The following is a 19,441-nucleotide window of genomic DNA, read 5'->3' as shown; positions in this document are numbered from 1 at the left end:
ACTATTGTTAATAAAGTTAGTGAAAAAAAACTCTATTTTTTATTTTATTATAATTATATTACATATTTTTTTATTAATTAAAATTTTACTTCTTAAAATTATCTAATTATACTCATAGTTATTTATATTATTAAAAAAATTAAATTATCATAACATTATATCATCAGGTTACATAAATAAAATTTTAAAATAATCATAAAATATTTATACTTTATTTTTATTATAATTTTACTCAATATTTTTATTTTTTATTAATTAAACTCTATTCTTTTAATATATATCAAATATATCTATAATTTTTAAAATTATTTAAATTACTCTTTTTAATTATTAAATATATTTAAAAATTATTATTATTATTATTTAACTTTTTAAATTTTTATCAATAATTTTATAATAATAATAATTTATCTTTAAGTAAAATTATTATCAATTAAATTTTCTTAAATTTATCTAATATATTTATTATTTAGCATTACTTTTAAAGCTATTAATTTTTTTAAATTATACTAATATTTATAGTAATTATTAGAAAATTCTTAAACTTTTAATTTTATTATAATTCTACCATAAATTTTTAAATTATTATTAATTTTATTTTAAAATTTATTGACATAGAATGCTAATATAATATTGATATAGCAAGTGATATAATAATTTTATTAATTTTTAATGGTATAATAATTTACAATCGAAGTAATTTTAAAATATTAAATTTTAATTAAAAAAATAATATAGGTGTATTTACGATAAAATCAAAGGGATTTTTTTTTACTATTAACTTTTTAGTATTGCTTTAAAAATTATAAATTATAATAATAAAAAAAATCTTCCGCCACTTTGTTTAGTGGCAGTAAGGTTTTTAAAGTGATGTGGATCTTAGGTTCAAATCCAACCGTTGTCTATATATATACATACATATTTGAAAACTAAATGCAACCATTTGCTTTCAAAAAAAAATTATAATAAAAAAACTTAATTATAAATAAGAATTTTGAATTCATAATTTACATTTAATTTAAATAATAAAATTTTAAAAGAAATTAATTTTGATCACCAATTTCATTAAGGCCTTTGTTTAAATTATTATAGTTACTTTGGCAATTGCATCCTGTTCTTCCACTTTTAATAATAATAACATAATAACAGGAGGAGGATGTCAAGGACTATATATTTTGTAAAATAAGGCGTTCATGAGCACATTTTTTTAGTAAAAATATTGTATCAAACCATACATTTTATAAAATATATATTATTAATTGATAATAATTATTGGAAAGAAAAAAAAAAATTAAACTTGACGAAAAGAACAATCTTTTTTATTTTTTTATTCTTGTAAAATATAAAATACATAGATTTATATATATTTTTTAAACTCTAATATATACATTTTTTAATACATGAATTTTTATTAATGACTAATATATAAATTAATTCATACATTTAAATTTGCATACACGATGATTTAAGTATATAAAATTAATTAAATATCTCTTGAATAAATAAGTTGTGTTCAATGATTAATAAATAAGTTTTTTTTGAAATGGGATTAATAAATAAGTTTATCATTTTAGTAATAATAATATTTTTATTTAATTTTACCATCCGAATACACTGTGACTATCATTTACTTTCATTTGTAATAAAAAAAAATAATTTAATTACTTTTTAGCAATTTAATTTATGATAAAAAAATTAATTATCTTTAATTTAAAAAATTTATTTTTAAAATTAGTTGAAATTATGTATGATTTTTCAAAATTAATTTAAATATTTTTATTATAATATAAATCAACTCAAACGAAGTGCTGGTAAATTTTAATTTAGTGCGTAATTTTTTTAACTATCTACTTAAATTGTTTTTAAAATTATAAAATCCGCATAAATAAAAAATACTGTATAACATCACGTATTATTTAAAAAAAAATGAAATCTCTTTTCCATCATTCACAAACTATTAAATAAATAAATCTTATAAATTAGGAAATCACTCCTCAATTCAAACCGATAAATTGAATTAAATCAAATATTTTTCAAATAATCTAATTTTTTATTTAATAACTGATTTAACTCATGAAACCAACTCAACCTTTTATCTTTTCCTAAACCCTTTTAATGACCCAACCCTTTCACCTCTTCAAAATTTTAAACTAAACCAAATCAATTTCATGTATTTAATCCTCTGTCCTGCTCCCTGCCTTAACTCGTGTCCCTTCTTCTCCATCGAAGTCGCTACCTCCCCAAGTCCCCAAGATCCAGCTGTCGCCGACCACCATCTTCTCCTCCTCTGTTCTATAATATGCTGTCATCTGACCATCTCCTCCTCTTCCTTCTCTTTGTCTTTTTCTTTTCCTTTTTCTTCAAGAGTTCAAAAAACAACAACAACCAGATGGATGAATCTCCACTTCTCTTTATAGATCTATCATCCTCACAGATTTATTAATGTATCTATCAATCTCCTCCAAATGCATTGGTTACTGTGCTTTCATTTTTAAGATTGATTATTTTGTATTCAGATTTTGTTTAATAGATTTATTATTTTGTGTTGAAATTTTGGTTATATATAAATTTCATTTTTTCAATTGGAATTTGAGATTATTTTATAGATTTTGAAATTTAATGCTTTTGGGTAAAGGTATGAGATGGTAGATCGAATAAAACGGTATTCTTGTTCTTGAATTTTTAGTTTTTAAGCCGCTGTTTGATTATTATTCTATAAGCTTGTGATGAGAACTTTACTTATGATTTTGAAATTTGATTGTTAGCATTGCAATGGGTTTCTTTTGGAAATATTGTTCGGGCCGAAAATGAAGAATTTTACTTTAAAAGGAAATTCTTTATTACCTTCTATTTGAATCGATTTGATTGGATTATTTTTTAATTTAGTTTTAGTTAATATTTTTTATAAATTAATTTTATAATTTTAATTTGATTCAAAATTAAATCCAACAAATAATAACCCCTATAAATCTTTTTAATTCTACAAAGTTCTCGCACGAGTGTTGCACTTTGTCTAGTGCTTGCACGTGTCTTGCTGCATGCTGCATAAAGATGATCACTAGCATCTTCTATTTCATATTTAGTCAGTTCGATAGCAGAACCACACCACCACGAAACATGGAGGCTCTAAGGCCAAAAGGGCGCACCACCGCCACCCATATTCCTCCACTGCACACGGCTCAACTTCTGCCTATCGTTCCCTTCAACCGCGTATTTGCCTCAGTTTACTTGTGTGCCCTTCTGGCTTTTTTTTATCACCATTTACAAAGACTCATCAGCTCCACAACACCAATCTCTTCCTTCATAAACCTCATACTATTTATCTCCGATCTTGTTCTTGCCTTCATGTGGTCCACAGCTCAGGCTGCTCGCCTATATCCAATCCAACGCAAAGAATTCCCAGAAAACCTCGATAAAGTTATTACAAGAAGTGATTACCCAGCTATAGATGTGTTTATATGCACTGCGGATCCGAGCAAGGAACCACCCATGAGCGTCGTGAACACGGCTTTATCAGTTATGAGTTACGATTATCCAACGGAGAAGCTTTCGGTGTACGTATCGGATGATGGAGGCTCTGCACTTACTCTTTTTGCGTTCATGGAGGCTGCCAAGTTTGCCGCACATTGGTTACCATTTTGCAGAGAGAACAATATTTTACAGAGAAGCCCTGAATCCTATTTTGAATCAAATTATTCTACTTCCTCTCAAACCGTCGAAATTAAGGTAATCAAAGTATATACTACTATAGCTTTTTCTATCAATTTATTTTATTAATCATAGTTATTATTATTGATTAATTTGATTATAATCTAATGAGGCTGCACTATAATTTATTTGAAAAATTGAAAAATTTTTAATCTATTTTTTAAATTTAAATGAATGGCTCATATATTTTCTATTGAATATTTTTATAATTTAAAGATTTAATTTAATTTATTTAAACTTAAAAGTAATTTAAAAGTTTATTTGTTAAGGATTAACGCATATTGATTCAAAAAAAAGGATTAACGCATATTCTAAGAATTAAAATGAATATTCCGACTTTAAAATATTAATATAGGTGGGGCTAGTGACGTATTCAATAGATGAAGACGGATAATTAAGACAACAGAAATTAATGTTTTGGAGTTTTCAGTGGTTGTAGTTATTAGTATTCATCCATCTCATATTATTATTTTAAATTATATATATTTTAAATATATTAAATTTTATTAAATATTAAAAAATATATTTAAAAATAAAATAAAATAATAATAATTAATTTATATATTACTATAATTTAAAAAAATAATTTAAGATAATTAAAAAATAAATAAAAACTATAAGACTGAATATAAAGAATTAGAATAAGAGGATATTTTTTGAAAAGTATGGCTAGCATTTTTCAACACAGCCGTTTCATATACTTTTCTTACACCACTTCTACACATTATATAATTATGGAAAAGGAAAAAAATGATTGTCATATCACAATTATTTATTTTCACAAACATGAAAGAGCTATGCAAGTGGGTACGCATCAACATCAAATATCTTCACATGTCTAGGAGTGCAAGTTGCCGGCTAAGATTTGATATCACTAATTTCTTATTTGTCGAAAATTTAACATCACTAATTAATAATTATATATAAAGATTGCACTAACAGACTTAACGGTAGTTCATTTAATTAATAATTATATATAAAAATATTGCAAATTTAACAATAAATATATTTAAATAAATATAAAAAAAATCATATTCTTCAACCTCCAATTTTCAACTCCATTTAAAAAAAAAATTACAGTTTTGACCAAACAATTTTGAAATCGATATTATTATATTTCTGTAAGAGGAGAGTTGCACAAACATACAATAAATATTTAAATCTCATTTATTATAAATTTAAAATATAAATAAGTTAAATTTTATCATAAAAATATTAATACTATGTTTAGTATAATTTATTTTATAAAAAAATAAATAAATTCTTATAAAATCATATATAATTTTTTTTATTTAAAAATATTAATTTTATAAATTGAAAGAGAAACAAATTCTTTCGTACTAAATAAATAGATATTTATAAAAGAAAACTATTTCAATAAAGAGTATATGAGATCCATTTGCACCACGGACTTAACATAGTAGTAAATATATCTTACTAAATTTAAAATATTTCAAGTTTTATTTTATTAATTTCTGATTTTTTTTAATTTTGATAAAAAAATAAAATTATTTTTTATATGTTGATTATAATGAATTTAATCTAATAAGAATTTTCCATGCCACTTATATGATTTCTTTTTCAAATCCGTTTCTCCTGCTTTAGGTTATGGACTACTTTTATTTGTTGCAAATAAAGACTAAAATCAAATTTCTATTCGTAGCTAATTAGCTCACTTGACTGTATGATATGTAAGGAAAATCAATTGGAATGTTAACTCTAAAAAAAGGATTCTATATGTATCCTTATCTTGTGATCCTTTTATTATTATTATTATTATTTTCAAAAACAATCCAGGTAATTTTTCTTTCTTGAGAACATGGATAAGGAATTAATGGTTTGTGTTAGAATATAGATGATAAAATTAGCTTTTCTCATGTCACAGAAGTTGTATGAAAGCATGAAGATGAGAGTTGAGCATGTTATGGAGAAAGGGAAAATAAACGATGAGTACATCAGAAGCCATGAAGAGTGCCAAGTTTTTAAACAATGGACTCATAAATTCACCATCGCAAATCATCCAACCATTATTCAGGTTGGTATAATTAATCATATAATGCAAAATTAACTTCCGTTATATTTTATGTTGGAATGGTTAATTGATATCAACTATGTCCATGATTGCTCCTAATTATATGATTTCTTTCAGCCATTTTCATTATATTAATAATTACCTTAATTCCAAGCAGGTTATATTAGCAAATAACAAGAGTAAGGATGCTGGCGGCAATTTTATGCCTAATCTTATTTATATTTCTAGAGAAAAAAGCAGCAATACACATCATCGCTTTAAAGCTGGTGCTTCAAATGTTTTGGTATGTTATCACCTTTCTCAAATAGATCTATTTCTTAAATAATAATTATAGACTTAATAACTTATTATTTTGATTAAATTGTTTTGAAGTTACGAGTGTCGGCCATCATGACTAATGCACCAATAATATTGGTTCTAGATTGTGATATGTATTCCAACGATCCGCAAACCCTTCTTCGAATGTTGTGTTACTATTCGGATCCTAAAATTCGTTCCAAATATTCATACATTCAATTTCCTCAGTATTTTCATGGGGTCAATAAAAATGACATGTATGCTTGTCAATTCAAACGTTTGTTTCAAATTCAACCTATGGGGTTCGATGGGCTAGGAGGCGCCAATCATGTTGGGACCAACTGTTTCTTCTCCAGGAGAGCATTCTTTGGTGGCCCATCCAATTTTGTTTCTCCAGAAATCCCTGAGTTGAGTCCAAGTCATGTTGTAGACAAGCCCATACAGTCCTCAGAAGTCATGGCTTTAGCTTATCATGTAGCCGGTTGTAATTATGAGAACCAAACTACCTGGGGCTACAAGGTAAGTTTATCAACTAAGCCGTTTAGTTTATAACTTTCGAACCCATACATTGCCTAATATAATTATGTGCACAGATGGGATATCGATATGGGTCGTTAGTTGAGGACTTCTTTACGGGTTATCAGCTGCGTTGTGAGGGTTGGAGGTCCATGTTTTGCAATCCATATAGACCAGCGTTTCTGGGGAATGCCCCTATCAGCTTGGTGGATTCGTTGAATCAACAGAAGCGGTGGGTTGTTGGTGTCTTAGAGGTGGGGTTCTCAAAGTATAGCCCAATCATATATGGCATTAGACGTGTTGGCCTTCTCATGTCCCTACTTTATTCACAGTATGCATTCTGGCCTATTTGGTCAATTCCGATAACCACATATGCTTTTCTTCCCCAGCTAGCTCTCATCAATCAAGTTCGCATCTTCCCAAAGGTATGAAACTTCCATAATCCTTAGGAAAAGTTCCAGAGCATATTTAATCGAAAAGGGCATCTCAACTGCATTGATTTAACTTTCTGCAAGTTCCTGAGGGAATTGAAATGCATTGCAGGTCTCTGAACCATGGTTTCTCCTGTATCCATTTCTTTTCCTGGGGGCATATGGACAGGATTATTTCGACTTTGTCTCTGCTAAGGGAACATTCCAAATGTGGTGGAATGATCAGAGGATTTGGACTGTAAGGGGAGTTTCATGTTTTATGTTCGGATCACTTGAATTTTTGCTCAAGTCCTTGGGCATTTCGACTCTGGGCTTCAGTGTGACCAGCAAAGTAGTTGATGATGAACAAAGTAAGAGATACGACCAAGGGATCTTTGATTTTGGAGTCCCATCGCCCATGTTTGTGCCGCTAACAATGGCAGCATTGATCAACTTAGTGGCACTTATTCTGGGGCTGGCACAAGTTCTCAAAGGCGGCAATTCATTGGAGGGACTTGTGATCCAAATGTTCATAGCAGGATTTTGGGTTGTGAATTGTTGGCCAATCTATGAAGCAATGGTCTACAGAAAGGATAATGGAAAATTGCCTGTCAAGATCACTCTCACTGCAGCATTTCTGACATGGGCTCTTTACATAGTAGCTTAAACAAGGTTTTCTTCTTATGCTTTGTATTGCACCATGAAGACAAATAAGACTTTTAAGGGATCCTATCTCTTATATATATATATAAAATAGGAAACTGCTTCATTATTTATATTTGTAAAATCAACGTCTGTGACGACAATATGTATGTGAAAAAATCTTCTTGTTGAAAATTCAAAAACTCAATAATAGCATACATTAAAATTATTTTAAAGGATTCGCTTTGGTTGGTATGCCGGCACGTGTCTGATGTGCTTGCTACATATAAAACGAGCACCTATCATCTCTCTTTTTCTACTTCGTATTCAACCCGAAAACATGGAGGGTCTAAGGTCAAAAGGGTGCACCACCGCCGAAACAACCCATACTCATCCGTTGCGCTCGGTTCAGCTTCTCCCTATCGTGCCCTTCAACCGCGTATTTGCCTTAGTTTACTTGTGTGCCCTTCTAGCTTTGTTTTATCATCATTTACAAAGACTCCTCAGCTCCATAACACTGGTCTCTTTCTTCATAAACCTCATACTGTTTATCTCCGATCTTGTTCTTGCCTTCATGTGGTCCACAGCTCAGGCTGCTCGTCTGTATCCAATCCAACGCGAAGAATTCCCCGAAAACCTTGATAAGGTTGTTAAAAGAAGTGATTACCCAGCTGTAGATGTGTTTATATGCACAGCGGATCCCACCAAGGAACCACCCATGAGCGTAGTGAACACGGCTTTATCAGTTATGGGTTACGATTATCTAACAGAGAAGCTTTCGGTGTATGTATCGGATGATGGAGGCTCTGCACTTACTCTTTTTGCTTTCATGGAGGCGGCTAAGTTCGCCGAGCACTGGTTACCATTTTGCAGAAGGAACAATGTTATGCGGAGGAGCCCTGAATCCTATTTTGAATCAAATTATTCTTCTTCATCTGAAACTGTGGAGATTAAGGTAATTATTAAACCACCGGTTCTTAATCTTTCATTTTGCAATATTTCATGCTGTTACATAAGTTAATTAAAATGCTAAGTCGAAACTAATCCACAATATTATTTAATTACACAAGTTAATTAAAAAATTCTCAAATAACTAATAATTTGAGGAAAGAAAACCTCTAAAACAATATTTGTCACGGAATAAATGTAGTATTTAAAAAGAGACTAAATTATAGTTACTATCTCATAAATTGGCTTAAAGAAAAGTTGTGATTTTAATTTTTATGGGATAAATATTTTATTTTGTCTAGGAATTTTTTGTTATTTTTATTTTTAAAAAAACATGGAGCTTGTATTCATGTACCTAGTGCCGTGCGGTGCTAATACAGCCGAAATGAAGATAGATTCAAAAGGTAAAAGGTTGATTAGACGATGTCATCCTGATTAAATTAAAAAATAAAAATGCATACATATATACAGAATCGTAACAAATTAAAATTCATTCTGATTCTTAGCCAGGTGCCACCCATCAATTTTAATTTATAAAGGTCCCTTAAATAATATAATAGTATTTGTATAAAGTGAAATTTATTATTTAATTTTTAAATATTATCACTATTTAAGTTAATTTTTATATTTTTTAAAAATATATTAACATATTTTTATATTTTTTCTTATCAACCAAATAAAGGCTTCATTAAACAGACGAAGGATGTGCGAAAAAATATTTAAAACAATATAATGTTTTTGCAATGGTAATTGACGATGGTGCAATAGCATGGGTTTTCCAGGTTGTCTTGAATGAGAAAAGGTCATCAACCAAGAAGAAATGAAAAAGCAAAGACATTTAATATGAATAATTAAGAAACTGGTATTTTGTGTTAGAATAATAGATGAGAAAATTAAGTTGTGTGTGACAGATGATGTATGAGAGCATGAAAGCAAGGGTGGAGCATGTCATGGAGAAGGGAGCAATTGAAGATGAGTATATTACTAGTGATGAAGAACACAAGATTTTCAATCAATGGACTCATAAATTTACCATTCAAAATCATCCTAATGTTATTCAGGTTTGCATTTTCTTAATTATGATTTTATTTGCTTTTTTATTTTAATTAACCATTTTCGTATTATACTAACAATTACATTAACTTTAAGCAGATTTTAATAGCAAATAATAAGAACAAGGATGTTAGTGGGCATTTTATGCCTAATTTAATTTATATTTCTAGAGAGAAGAGCACTTCTGAACATCATCGTTTTAAAGCCGGTGCTTTAAATGTTTTGGTATGCTGTCTCACTTTACCAGTTATATTTTTCTTTAAAATTTTAAGTGTAGAATTGATAACTTATTATTATTTTTTTATCAAATTATTTTGAAGCTACGAGTATCTGCTGTCATGACCAATGCATCCGTAATCTTGACTCTAGACTGTGACATGCAGTCTAATGATCCGCATACTCTAAAAAGGGTTTTGTGTTACTATTTGGATCCTGAAATTTATGCTAAATATTCATACATTCAATTTCCACAACATTTTCAAGGGATTAACAAAAATGACATATATGCTTGTCAATTTAAACGTGCGTTTGAAATTCAACCCATGGGGTTCGATGGGCTAGGGGGTGTCGATTATTTTGGGACCAACTGCTTCTTCTCCAGGAGAGCATTCTTTGGTGGTCCATCCAACTTTGTTTGCCCAGAAATCCCTGGATTGAGTCCAAGTCATGAGGTAGACAAGCCCATACAGTCCTCAGAAGTCTTGGCATTGGCTCATCATGTGGCCGATTGCAATTATGAGAAACAAACCACCTGGGGCTTCAAGGTAAGTTTATGAACCTAATCGTTTAGTTTATCACTTTCGGACCCGTGAATATTTGCCTAATATAATTGCGAATACAGATGGGCTTTCGATATGGGTCGTTAGTTGAGGACCTCTTTACAGGTTATCAAATGCATTGTGAGGGTTGGAGGTCCATATTTTGCAATCCAAATAGACCATCGTTTCTGGGGCATGCCCCCATCAGCTTGGTAGATTTGTTGAACCAACAGAAGCGGTGGGTTATTGGCGTCTTTGAGGTGGGGTTCTCAAAATATAGCCCATTGATATATGGCATCAAACATATGGGTCTTCTTATGTCCCTACTTTACTCACAGTATGTATTCTGGCCTATTTGGTCAATTCCGATAAGCACATATGCTTTTCTCCCCCAGCTAGCTCTCATCAATCAAGTTCGCATCTTCCCAAAGGTATGCAGCTTCCAAAATCATTAGGAAAAGTTCCACAGCATATTTAATGGAAAAGGGCATCTCAATTGCATTGGTTTAAGCCTTCTGCAAGTTTCTTAGGGAATTGAAAAATGCATTGCAGGTCTCAGAACCATGGTTTCTCCTGTATCCATTTCTTTTCCTGGGGGCATATGGGCAGGATTATTTCGACTTCGTCTCTGCTAAGGGGACATTCCAAATGTGGTGGAATGATCAAAGGATTTGGACCATAAGAGGACTCACATGTTTTTTGTTTGGATCATTTGAATTCTTGCTCAAGTCCTTTGGCATTTCGACTCTTGGCTTCAGTTTGACCAGCAAAGTAGTTGATGACGAGCAAAGTAAGAGATACGAACAAGGAATCTTTGATTTTGGAGTGTCGTCGCCCATGTTTGTTACGCTAACAATGGCAGCAATGATCAACTTAGTGGCACTTATTCTGGGTCTAGGACAATTTCTCAAGGGCAGCGATTCTTTGGAGGGACTCGTGATCCAAATGTTCATAGCAGGATTTGGGGTTGTGAATTGTTGGCCAATCTATGGAGCAATGGTCTTCAGAATTGATAAAGGAAAATTGCCTGTCAAGATTACTCTCACTGCAGCATTTCTGACATGGGCTCTTTACATAGTAGCTTCTTTCATTTTTAGTAACTAGGATGTCTTATGCTTTACATTGCACTATAAAGACAAATAAGATTGTTAAGGGATCCTATCACTTGTATATTTTTACGATCAAACTGCTTCTTAATTATTTATATTTGTAAAATCAATATCTGTGATGACAACATCTATGTAAAAAAAAAAAAAAAACTCTTCTTTGAAACTTTAAAAACTCTATAATAGCATAAATTAAAAATTATTTTTAAATCATATAAATTAAAAAATTTTATTATCTTTTCATTTGACTCTCCTATTCATAACTTTCAGTAACACCTTAGCGGAGACCTTAATTAATAATACTGAAATTATTTTTAAAACTGTGATCTCGATTTTTAATTGAAATTACATAAATGCAAGAGATTATATTTAACTTCAAAATTATACATTTCTGCAGAAATCAATTCTAAAGCTTACAAACTTGCTAAAAGAAAATATTGCTAATCTTACGAATCCTTGCATGAGGATTATATTTGTTGGTATGCTTGCACGTGTCTTACTGTGTTTCCTATATATAAATGAGCACATACGATCATCTCTTTTTCTACTTCACATTCAACCCGAAAACATGGAGGGTCCAAGGCCAGAAAGCTGCATCACCGCCAAAACAACCCATATTCATCCGTTGCACTCGGTTCAGCTTCTCCCTATCGTGAAATTCAACCGCGTATTTGCCTTAGTTTACTTGTGTGCGCTTTTAGCTCTGTTTTATCACCACTTACAAAGACTCCTGATCAGCTCCACAACACTGGTCTCCTTCTTCATAAACCTCATACTGTTTATCTCCGATCTTGTTCTTGCCTTCATGTAGTCCACAGGTCAGGCTTCTCGTCTGTATCCAATCCAACGCAAAGAATTCCCCGAAAACCTTGACAAGGTTATTAAAAGAAGTGATTACCCAGCGCTTGATGTGTTTATATGCACGGCGGATCCCACCAAGGAACCACCCATGAGCGTTGTGAACACGGCTTTATCAGTTATGGGTTACGATTATCCAACAGAGAAGCTTTCAGTATACGTGTCGGATGACGGAGGCTCTGCACTTACTCTTTTTGCTTTCATGGAGGCGGCTAAGTTCGCCGCGCATTGGTTACCATTTTGCAGAAGGAACAATGTTGTGAGGAGGAGCCCTGAATCCTATTTCGAATCAAACTATTCTTCTTCATCTGAAACTGTGGAGATTAAGGTAATTACAAAACCACTACTTGTTAATCTTTGATTTTGCAATATTTCATGCTGTTACTACACAAGTTATTGTTACCATCTGATGAATTACATTGAGAAAAGCAGTGATTTTAACTTTTATGGGATACATATTTTATTTTCTCTAGGAAACTGGAACCTAATCCTCCACAATTTTTTATTTTTAAAATAAACACTGAGCTTGTATGCATGTACGTAGTGCCTAGGGGTGCGAGTACAGCCGAAATGAAGATGGCTTGAATCTTTAACAAACTAAAAACAAACAAGAGACGTCCTGTGCTCTCGTCATGTTTCATTGTGATTCTTAGCCAGGCGCGGCCAAAAATATTTTTTAAAGGTCCCTACTTCTACATTTGTACTATTTTTATCTATAAATAATAATAATAAGTCTTCTTCTAATATTCATTAATAATAGATTATTATAGTGACTTTTTATATCCGCATTTTTTAAAATACCAAGTTGATTTTTTTTTTTTTGCATTTAATATGAATGATTAAAAAAATGGTATTTTTGTGTTAAAATATAGATGAGAAAATTAAGTGTTTTGTGTCACAGATGATGTATGAGAGTATGAAAATAAGGGTGGAGCATGTTATGGAGAAGGGAAAAATTGAAGATGAGTATATTACTAGTGACGAAGAACGTCAGATTTTCAATCAATAGACTCTTAAATTTACCATCCGAAATCATCTTACTATTATTCAGGTTTGTATTTCCTTAATTATTAATGTATTTACTCGTTTATGTTTATTGACCGTTTTCATTATACGAATAATTACATTACTTCTAAGCAGATTTTATTAGCAAATAACAAGAACAGGGATGTTAGTGGAAATTTCATGCCAAATCTTATTTATGTTTCTAGAGAGAAAAATACCGCTTCACATCATCGCTTTAAAGCTGGTGCTTTGAATGTTTTGGTATGGTATTCCATATTTTTTACTATATTTTTTTATAAAAAGAAACAACAAGAATATAGTAATTGATTATTATCTTTTTAAATTATCTTGAAGTTACGAGTATCGGCTGCCATGACCAATGCACCCATAATCTTGACCCTAGATTGTGATATGACGTCCAACGATTCACAGACCATTTTTATGATTTTGTGTTACTATTGGGATCCTGAAATTCGTTCCAGATATTCATACATACAATTTCCTCAGCATTTTCAAGGGATTAATAAAAATGACATATATGGTTGTCAATTTAAACGTTTGTTTCAAATTCAACCTATGGGATTTGATGGGTTAGGGGGCGCCAATCATGTTGGGACCAACTGCTTCTTCTCCAGGAGAGCATTCTTTGGTGGCCCATCCAGCTTTATTTCCCCAGAAATCCCAGAGTTAGTCCAAATCATGTGGTAGACAAGCCCATACAGTCCCCAGAAGTTTCGACATTAGCTTATCACGTAGCAGGTTGTAACTATGAGAACCAAACTACCTGGGGCTCCAAGGTAAATTATCAACCGAGTCGTTTATTTTATGACTTTCAAATCCTTTTATAATTGCCTAATTTAATTCTGAGTACAGATGGGCTTTCGATATGGTTCGTTAGTTGAGGACCTTTTTACGGGTTATCAGTTGCGATGCGAGGGTTGGAGATCCATGTTTTGCAATCCAGATAGGCCAGCGTTTCTGGGGAATGCCCCCATCAGCTTGGTGGATTTGTTGAATCAACAGAAGCGGTGGGCTGTTGGCGTTTTTGAGGTGGGCTTCTCAAAATATAGCCCAATAATATATGGAATCAGACAAATGGGTCTTTTCATGTCCCTACTTTATTCACAGTATGCATTCTGGCCCATTTGGTCGATTCCTATAACCACATATGCTTTTCTTCCCCAGCTGGCTCTCATCAACCAACTCTGTGTCTTTCCAAAGGTATGCAACATCTAAAATATTTTTGGGGGGGAGGGGGGTGATGTTTCAGAGCATATTTAATCGAAAAGAACATCTAAGTCTAACATAATTAAATATAATTCCAATGATTTAATGCTTCCGCAAGTTTCTTAGAGTATTGGAAAATGCATTGCAGGTCTCTGAATCATGGTTTCTCCTGTATCCATTCCTTTTCCTGGGGGCATATAGTCAGGATTATTTCGACTTTGTCTCTGCTAAGGGGACGTTCCAAATGTGGTGGAACGATCAAAGGATTTGGACCATAAGAGGACTCACATGTTTATTGTTTGGATCACTTGAATTCTTGCTCAAGTCCTTGGGCATTTCGACTCTGGGCTTCAGTTTGACCAGCAAAGTAGTTGATGCTGAGCAAAGTAAGAGATACGACCAAGGGATCTTTGATTTTGGAGTCCCATCGCCCATGTTTGTGCCGCTAACAACGGCAGCATTGATCAACTTAGTGGCACTTATTCTGGGGCTGGCACAAGTTCTCAAAGGCGGCAATTCATTAGAGGGGCTTCTAATCCAAATGTTCATAGCAGGATTCATGGTTGTGAACTTTTGGCCAATATATGAAGCAATGGTCTTCAGAAAGGATGAGGGAAAATTGCCCGTCAGGATCACTCTCACTGCAGCATTTCTGGCATGGGCTCTTTACATAGTAGCTTCTTTCATTTTTTAGCAAGAGAAGACTTGTTAATGTAACTTGCATATTTCCTTAATGATTCTGCTTCAACGAATAAGATTGTGAAAAGCATACTATCAGTAATATTGTAACTAGTCAATCTTACTCCACTTTTAACCAGGAAATGGCATTTGCCATTTGCCTTTCAATCTGTCATTTCGAACGCCTTAAGAAAATTTGAACTATTATAAGAAAAGGGAATATTACATTTGCCTCTCAATCTGCCACTTAATCTCAACCCCAGCCTCCTCTGCCTCCAAATTTTTGAAAAGAAAGAAATTTGAAGGATAATTCATTTGTATAAAAGTGTATGCCCTGAGGGCTTTGACCTATCTATTTTATTAATATCAGCTTCATAAAGAAGGAAAAATGGTTTCATCTGTTTGTTACTATGTTTGGATATTTATAGCAACAGATTCTTGACTTGAACAACCCCTTCCATTCTCTGTGGAAATGGAAAGCTCGGGTGAGCCAGCTGATGCCATTGAACAAGCTTCTGCACTTGATGATTCTTCTATAGGTATCACAAGGCTGTGGCTGAACTCAGCTTGTTGTTGTTGCTGCTGCTGTTCTGATGCAATCTGCGTATGGTAGTTGGAGTTTGGATTATCTTGCTCTATGGGTGTCTCATGTCCACCAGATTGGGCCAGATTATCAAGTTTGGTGGTGGGGATGACAAAAGATCTACAAAGTGGACATGTTGAGTTTGAGTGCAGCCAATGATGAATACATTCAATGTGAAACACATGTTTGCATGATGGGATTTGCAGCAACTCCTCTTTGATCTCAAATTCCCCCAAGCAAACACAACACCTGCAAAAGAAAGAATCTTTCAGATGATTGATTGAACGGTGGATGCTTCAGTATATGAACTGAAATTTCTTAAGCATAAATTGAAAGTTCTGCTAAATTCCTGGTGGTAATTATACAAAGAATTCAAAGCCCAGTTTTCTTTGGAATTTATGCTGCTGCACTTTCTTTGGTTAGGAATTGGAATTGTCCAAATTGGTCAGAACCGTTCATTACCCAAGAGAATCTCCAGTCAAATTATATGAAAAAAATGGCAACGTGAACCACCAAAAGGACTCCAGAATTGGAAATTTAAGCACCTGCTAGTCTGCAACATTTATCAATCTTCAAAGGACATTTTTAATTTATCAGAAATTCCATATTTTTAACCAAACCCATACCAAAAATTTCCTAAGAGAATAAATAAGTTTCTCTACTGCCATTATTAACTAAGGACAGGTGTTTCATGGACACTACCTGGATAAACTTTATAGGGGTCACTTTCAGGGGGTCCATTTCTGAGTGATTTGTTGGGCTTATCAAGAATGTGATATAACACTACTATCTTTTGCGCATGTTCATAGTGCACCATAAATTATAAAACGCACTACCACTTCAATGCCATAACCATATATAGCATAGTCCTATATGGTATTTAATACTCTAATCTCAGAACTTACTGTGATTCTCTTGTCTTTAATTCTTCATCAAATAACACAATTGGAAGCTTATCTTTGATCTCTTTCTTCAAACCAATCTGACAAACCTACACATATGATCATGAAGAAAAGAATCAGCTCAAAACAACAAAAATATTTTGGTTGCAAAAGCAATTTTAGCTTTCAATTACATACACACACAAGGAGAGGGAGAGAGAGAGAGAGAGAGAAAGAGCTCATCAATGGCAAACTATGACGCTATAGTGCAATATTACTTAGCACAGCACAAAAGAAATGCTCCACTTTCTCTACTTTTACTTTACATGTGTGTGTGTGTACGTGCACGGGTGCATGACAGAGAGAAGGAGAGGACTTACAGAGAGCACAGGTTGAGTAGACTGGTTAGAGCTTGTTGGAAGAATCTGAGTAGGAGATGAGACTGAGGTAGGCCTTCTCTTGAGATAGAACAAGTAAAACAAGAGGAACAGTATAATGGAGAAGAGAATAGGAATTGAAAATATGAAAGCCTGGTAAAGCTTAAGTTGAAGTTCTTGAGGATAAAGATGAGGAGGTGTTGCAGTAGGAGTAAAACCCATGAGTCTCCAAGCTTCAAAAGATTTAGACACAGACACCAATGTGTAGTTCAGCGTTAGAAGAGATGCATACGGAAGGTACAAAGAGCCTTGTTGAGTGTATTTATGGAGAGATGTAGTTGGTATTTGTCATTCACAGAGAGAGACACAGTGGTAGTTAAGGATTTCTATTAGATTGGAGAAAAGGATGCTTTAATAATTCAACTTTAGTTAAAATATAGAAGCCAGCATAGAGCTTTTGAGATCAAATTTACATGATAGTATATATTCTGCCTTTATCAATGATGGGACAAGCCCATGTCTCTCCACTAAGGCGTGGGTCCGTACTCCTCACCAAGCACTGAGATCAATTTGTCTTCATTCTTCAAGCATGGACAACATTATCATTAGCAAGCCTTTAAATGCCAGGACTAGCATAAGAAAGCTAGACTCAATTGCACAATTGAAAAACACATGGTAAAAATGATTGATTTGGTAAAAAGTTTCATCTTTGGATGTTACTTAGTTGAAATAAGTGCTACATGCCAACCATCCAACTTCATATTGGTGGATTTTTCTTTCCCACCTCAAGAAAACTGCTTTTAGCAGTTGGGTTTCCTTTTGTATTCTTCCTCAAGCAAGATTGTGAAAGCTCTTAAACCCTTGTCCATGGTTGGCAGGTCTGCTCCCTGATAACTTTCAGACACAAAATAGGTTTAGCAAGTTGATGCAATTAGATGTTAACCTAACCTGACAACATGGAAGTTTGTTTGTTTTCTGCAGTGGGATGTAAATGGAAGATCTAACTCTATCATGGATTACCTTAAAAAAGTGAGTGTTTGTGATTTGAACTTTTTATCATTACATAAACACCAAAATTAAGCATTAAAAAAATCTATAGCATACCATTTCAAAAAGAAACAAAACTAAACATAAAACCTAAAGCACACTTACAATACTATAATGGATTCCACTAAATTGTTTCCTAATTGAGATGGATTTATATGATTTTTTTTCTCTTGTATATGTTTTTTTTTTGGATATTTTGGGTTATTTTGTAATAAAGGAAGTTTAAAGATCACTGCAACTTAAAAATACGCAACAAAAAAAATAAAAAATCTCTATTTCCCCACAGAATCCAAATACTTCATTTAATTGAAAAGGAATGATAGAAAAACTAACATTTAGATTTTAAAATTCTTATTAGGACTGATAGCGTGCTGCTTCTGAAATGAACACTCTTAATGGTATTCATATGAATGTTTCCGTCTATAGTGCTAACTCTTTAAATGGATGGATTAACTATATACTCCTCACGCTTTCTATAAAACTCTCATAAAAAGTGTTTTCTGTTTACTCGTACTCTCTCAAAACTTTTCATAAAACAGTTGTGATAATCGTAATAGGCACACAATCGCATATACCAATATATCTGTGCAATAATTCATTTTCAAAAGAAAAAGAAAAAACCTTCTATATGTAACCGTTGTAGATAGATTGCAAATATTATTAGTTTATAATAATTATAAATAATTAATATTAATAATAATAATATTTTTTATTAATATTATTATTAATTATACTAATGGGATCTTAGTCCATAAATATGACATAACACGCATCAATAACGTTTTATTATGTGTGATTTAATAAACTCACATTAATTGACAATAGATCCAGTCCAATAAGACTCAAAAATAATAAGCGGTCTCTAGCAAGACGTTATGACTATCTAATTAATATGAAGATCGATAGTCTGATAAAACCTAATAAACAGAACATGTACATGATATCTAATTTGAACATAAATTATGGTCAATATCAAATTTATAATATTCAAATGTATGATTTATCGATCTCTAAATAGACCGATAAAACTAAATGATATTGATCATATTATCAATTTATTTGAGCACTGATGATCTGAGATCCAATAGAATAGGGTTTTACAAGGGTTTTTGTATTGAAGAATAAAACTTGGCCTATCTCTCTAGAGGGGTATCCCTTTTATCCTTTTCTTCCTGCTTGTTGGTGACGTATAACGGCTCTCCCATGATTGGACCACGTGTCTCTGCCATACAGATATGGGCGTACGAGGGTATCAGGCGCCTGCTCCATGCGTAACGGCCTCTGATTCTCCTCCGTGCGTACACTTGAGCGGATC

The 19,441-nt window shown here is 32.4% G+C and overlaps 3 protein-coding genes and 1 pseudogene across 3 annotated transcripts; 3 read left to right on the top strand and 1 right to left on the bottom strand.

Annotated features, from left to right (window-relative positions):
* The first annotated feature begins 3,028 nt into the window (after positions 1–3,028).
* LOC110609262 (cellulose synthase-like protein G3) lies at positions 3,029–7,735 on the top strand. The gene is made up of 6 exons (XM_021748717.2): positions 3,029–3,726; positions 5,594–5,743; positions 5,898–6,023; positions 6,113–6,556; positions 6,631–6,978; positions 7,097–7,735. Exons 1-6 carry the CDS (start codon positions 3,052–3,054, stop codon positions 7,628–7,630), a joined length of 2,277 nt encoding a protein of 758 aa, XP_021604409.2. The 5' UTR covers positions 3,029–3,051; the 3' UTR covers positions 7,631–7,735.
* Positions 7,736–7,748: 13 nt separating this feature from the next.
* Positions 7,749–11,579, top strand: LOC110609261 (cellulose synthase-like protein G3). Its single transcript, XM_021748716.2, has 6 exons — positions 7,749–8,560; positions 9,465–9,614; positions 9,706–9,831; positions 9,927–10,370; positions 10,448–10,795; positions 10,917–11,579. Exons 1-6 carry the CDS (start codon positions 7,877–7,879, stop codon positions 11,466–11,468), a joined length of 2,304 nt encoding a protein of 767 aa, XP_021604408.2. The 5' UTR covers positions 7,749–7,876; the 3' UTR covers positions 11,469–11,579.
* A 938-nt stretch (positions 11,580–12,517) lies between these two features.
* Positions 12,518–15,404, top strand: LOC110608445 (annotated as a pseudogene).
* Positions 15,405–15,424: 20 nt separating this feature from the next.
* Positions 15,425–17,508, bottom strand: LOC110608443 (probable E3 ubiquitin-protein ligase RHA4A). The gene is made up of 3 exons (XM_021747659.2): positions 17,083–17,508; positions 16,727–16,812; positions 15,425–16,070 (listed from the first exon to the last, which is right to left on the bottom strand). Exons 1-3 carry the CDS (start codon positions 17,299–17,301, stop codon positions 15,647–15,649), a joined length of 729 nt encoding a protein of 242 aa, XP_021603351.1. The 5' UTR covers positions 17,302–17,508; the 3' UTR covers positions 15,425–15,646.
* Between the last annotated feature and the right edge of the window lie 1,933 nt (positions 17,509–19,441).

The sequence above is a fragment of the Manihot esculenta genome, chromosome 2, assembly GCF_001659605.2.
Source record: "Manihot esculenta cultivar AM560-2 chromosome 2, M.esculenta_v8, whole genome shotgun sequence".
NCBI classification, from domain to species: Eukaryota; Viridiplantae; Streptophyta; class Magnoliopsida; order Malpighiales; family Euphorbiaceae; genus Manihot; species Manihot esculenta.
Note: the sequence above shows the minus strand (reverse complement) of the source record. Positions and strands in the feature narration are given on the sequence as shown.

Bases quoted from the DNA above. Each gene is read 5' to 3' on its own strand.
- LOC110609261 (XM_021748716.2), top strand. From the start codon at position 7,877: ATGTGCTTGCTACATATAAAACGAGCACCTATCATCTCTCTTTTTCTA. The intron at 8,561-9,464 runs GTAATTATTAAA...TGTGTGTGACAG, and splicing joins CTGAAACTGTGGAGATTAAG to ATGATGTATGAGAGCATGAA. The intron at 10,796-10,916 runs GTATGCAGCTTC...AATGCATTGCAG, and splicing joins AAGTTCGCATCTTCCCAAAG to GTCTCAGAACCATGGTTTCT.
- LOC110609262 (XM_021748717.2), top strand. From the start codon at position 3,052: ATGATCACTAGCATCTTCTATTTCATATTTAGTCAGTTCGATAGCAGA. The intron at 6,024-6,112 runs GTATGTTATCAC...ATTGTTTTGAAG, and splicing joins CTGGTGCTTCAAATGTTTTG to TTACGAGTGTCGGCCATCAT. The intron at 6,557-6,630 runs GTAAGTTTATCA...TTATGTGCACAG, and splicing joins AAACTACCTGGGGCTACAAG to ATGGGATATCGATATGGGTC.
- LOC110608443 (XM_021747659.2), bottom strand. From the start codon at position 17,301: ATGGGTTTTACTCCTACTGCAACACCTCCTCATCTTTATCCTCAAGAA. The intron at 16,813-17,082 runs GTAAGTCCTCTC...TCATATGTGTAG, and splicing joins CTACTCAACCTGTGCTCTCT to GTTTGTCAGATTGGTTTGAA. The intron at 16,071-16,726 runs GTAAGTTCTGAG...TTTCTTTTGCAG, and splicing joins TTAAAGACAAGAGAATCACA to GTGTTGTGTTTGCTTGGGGG.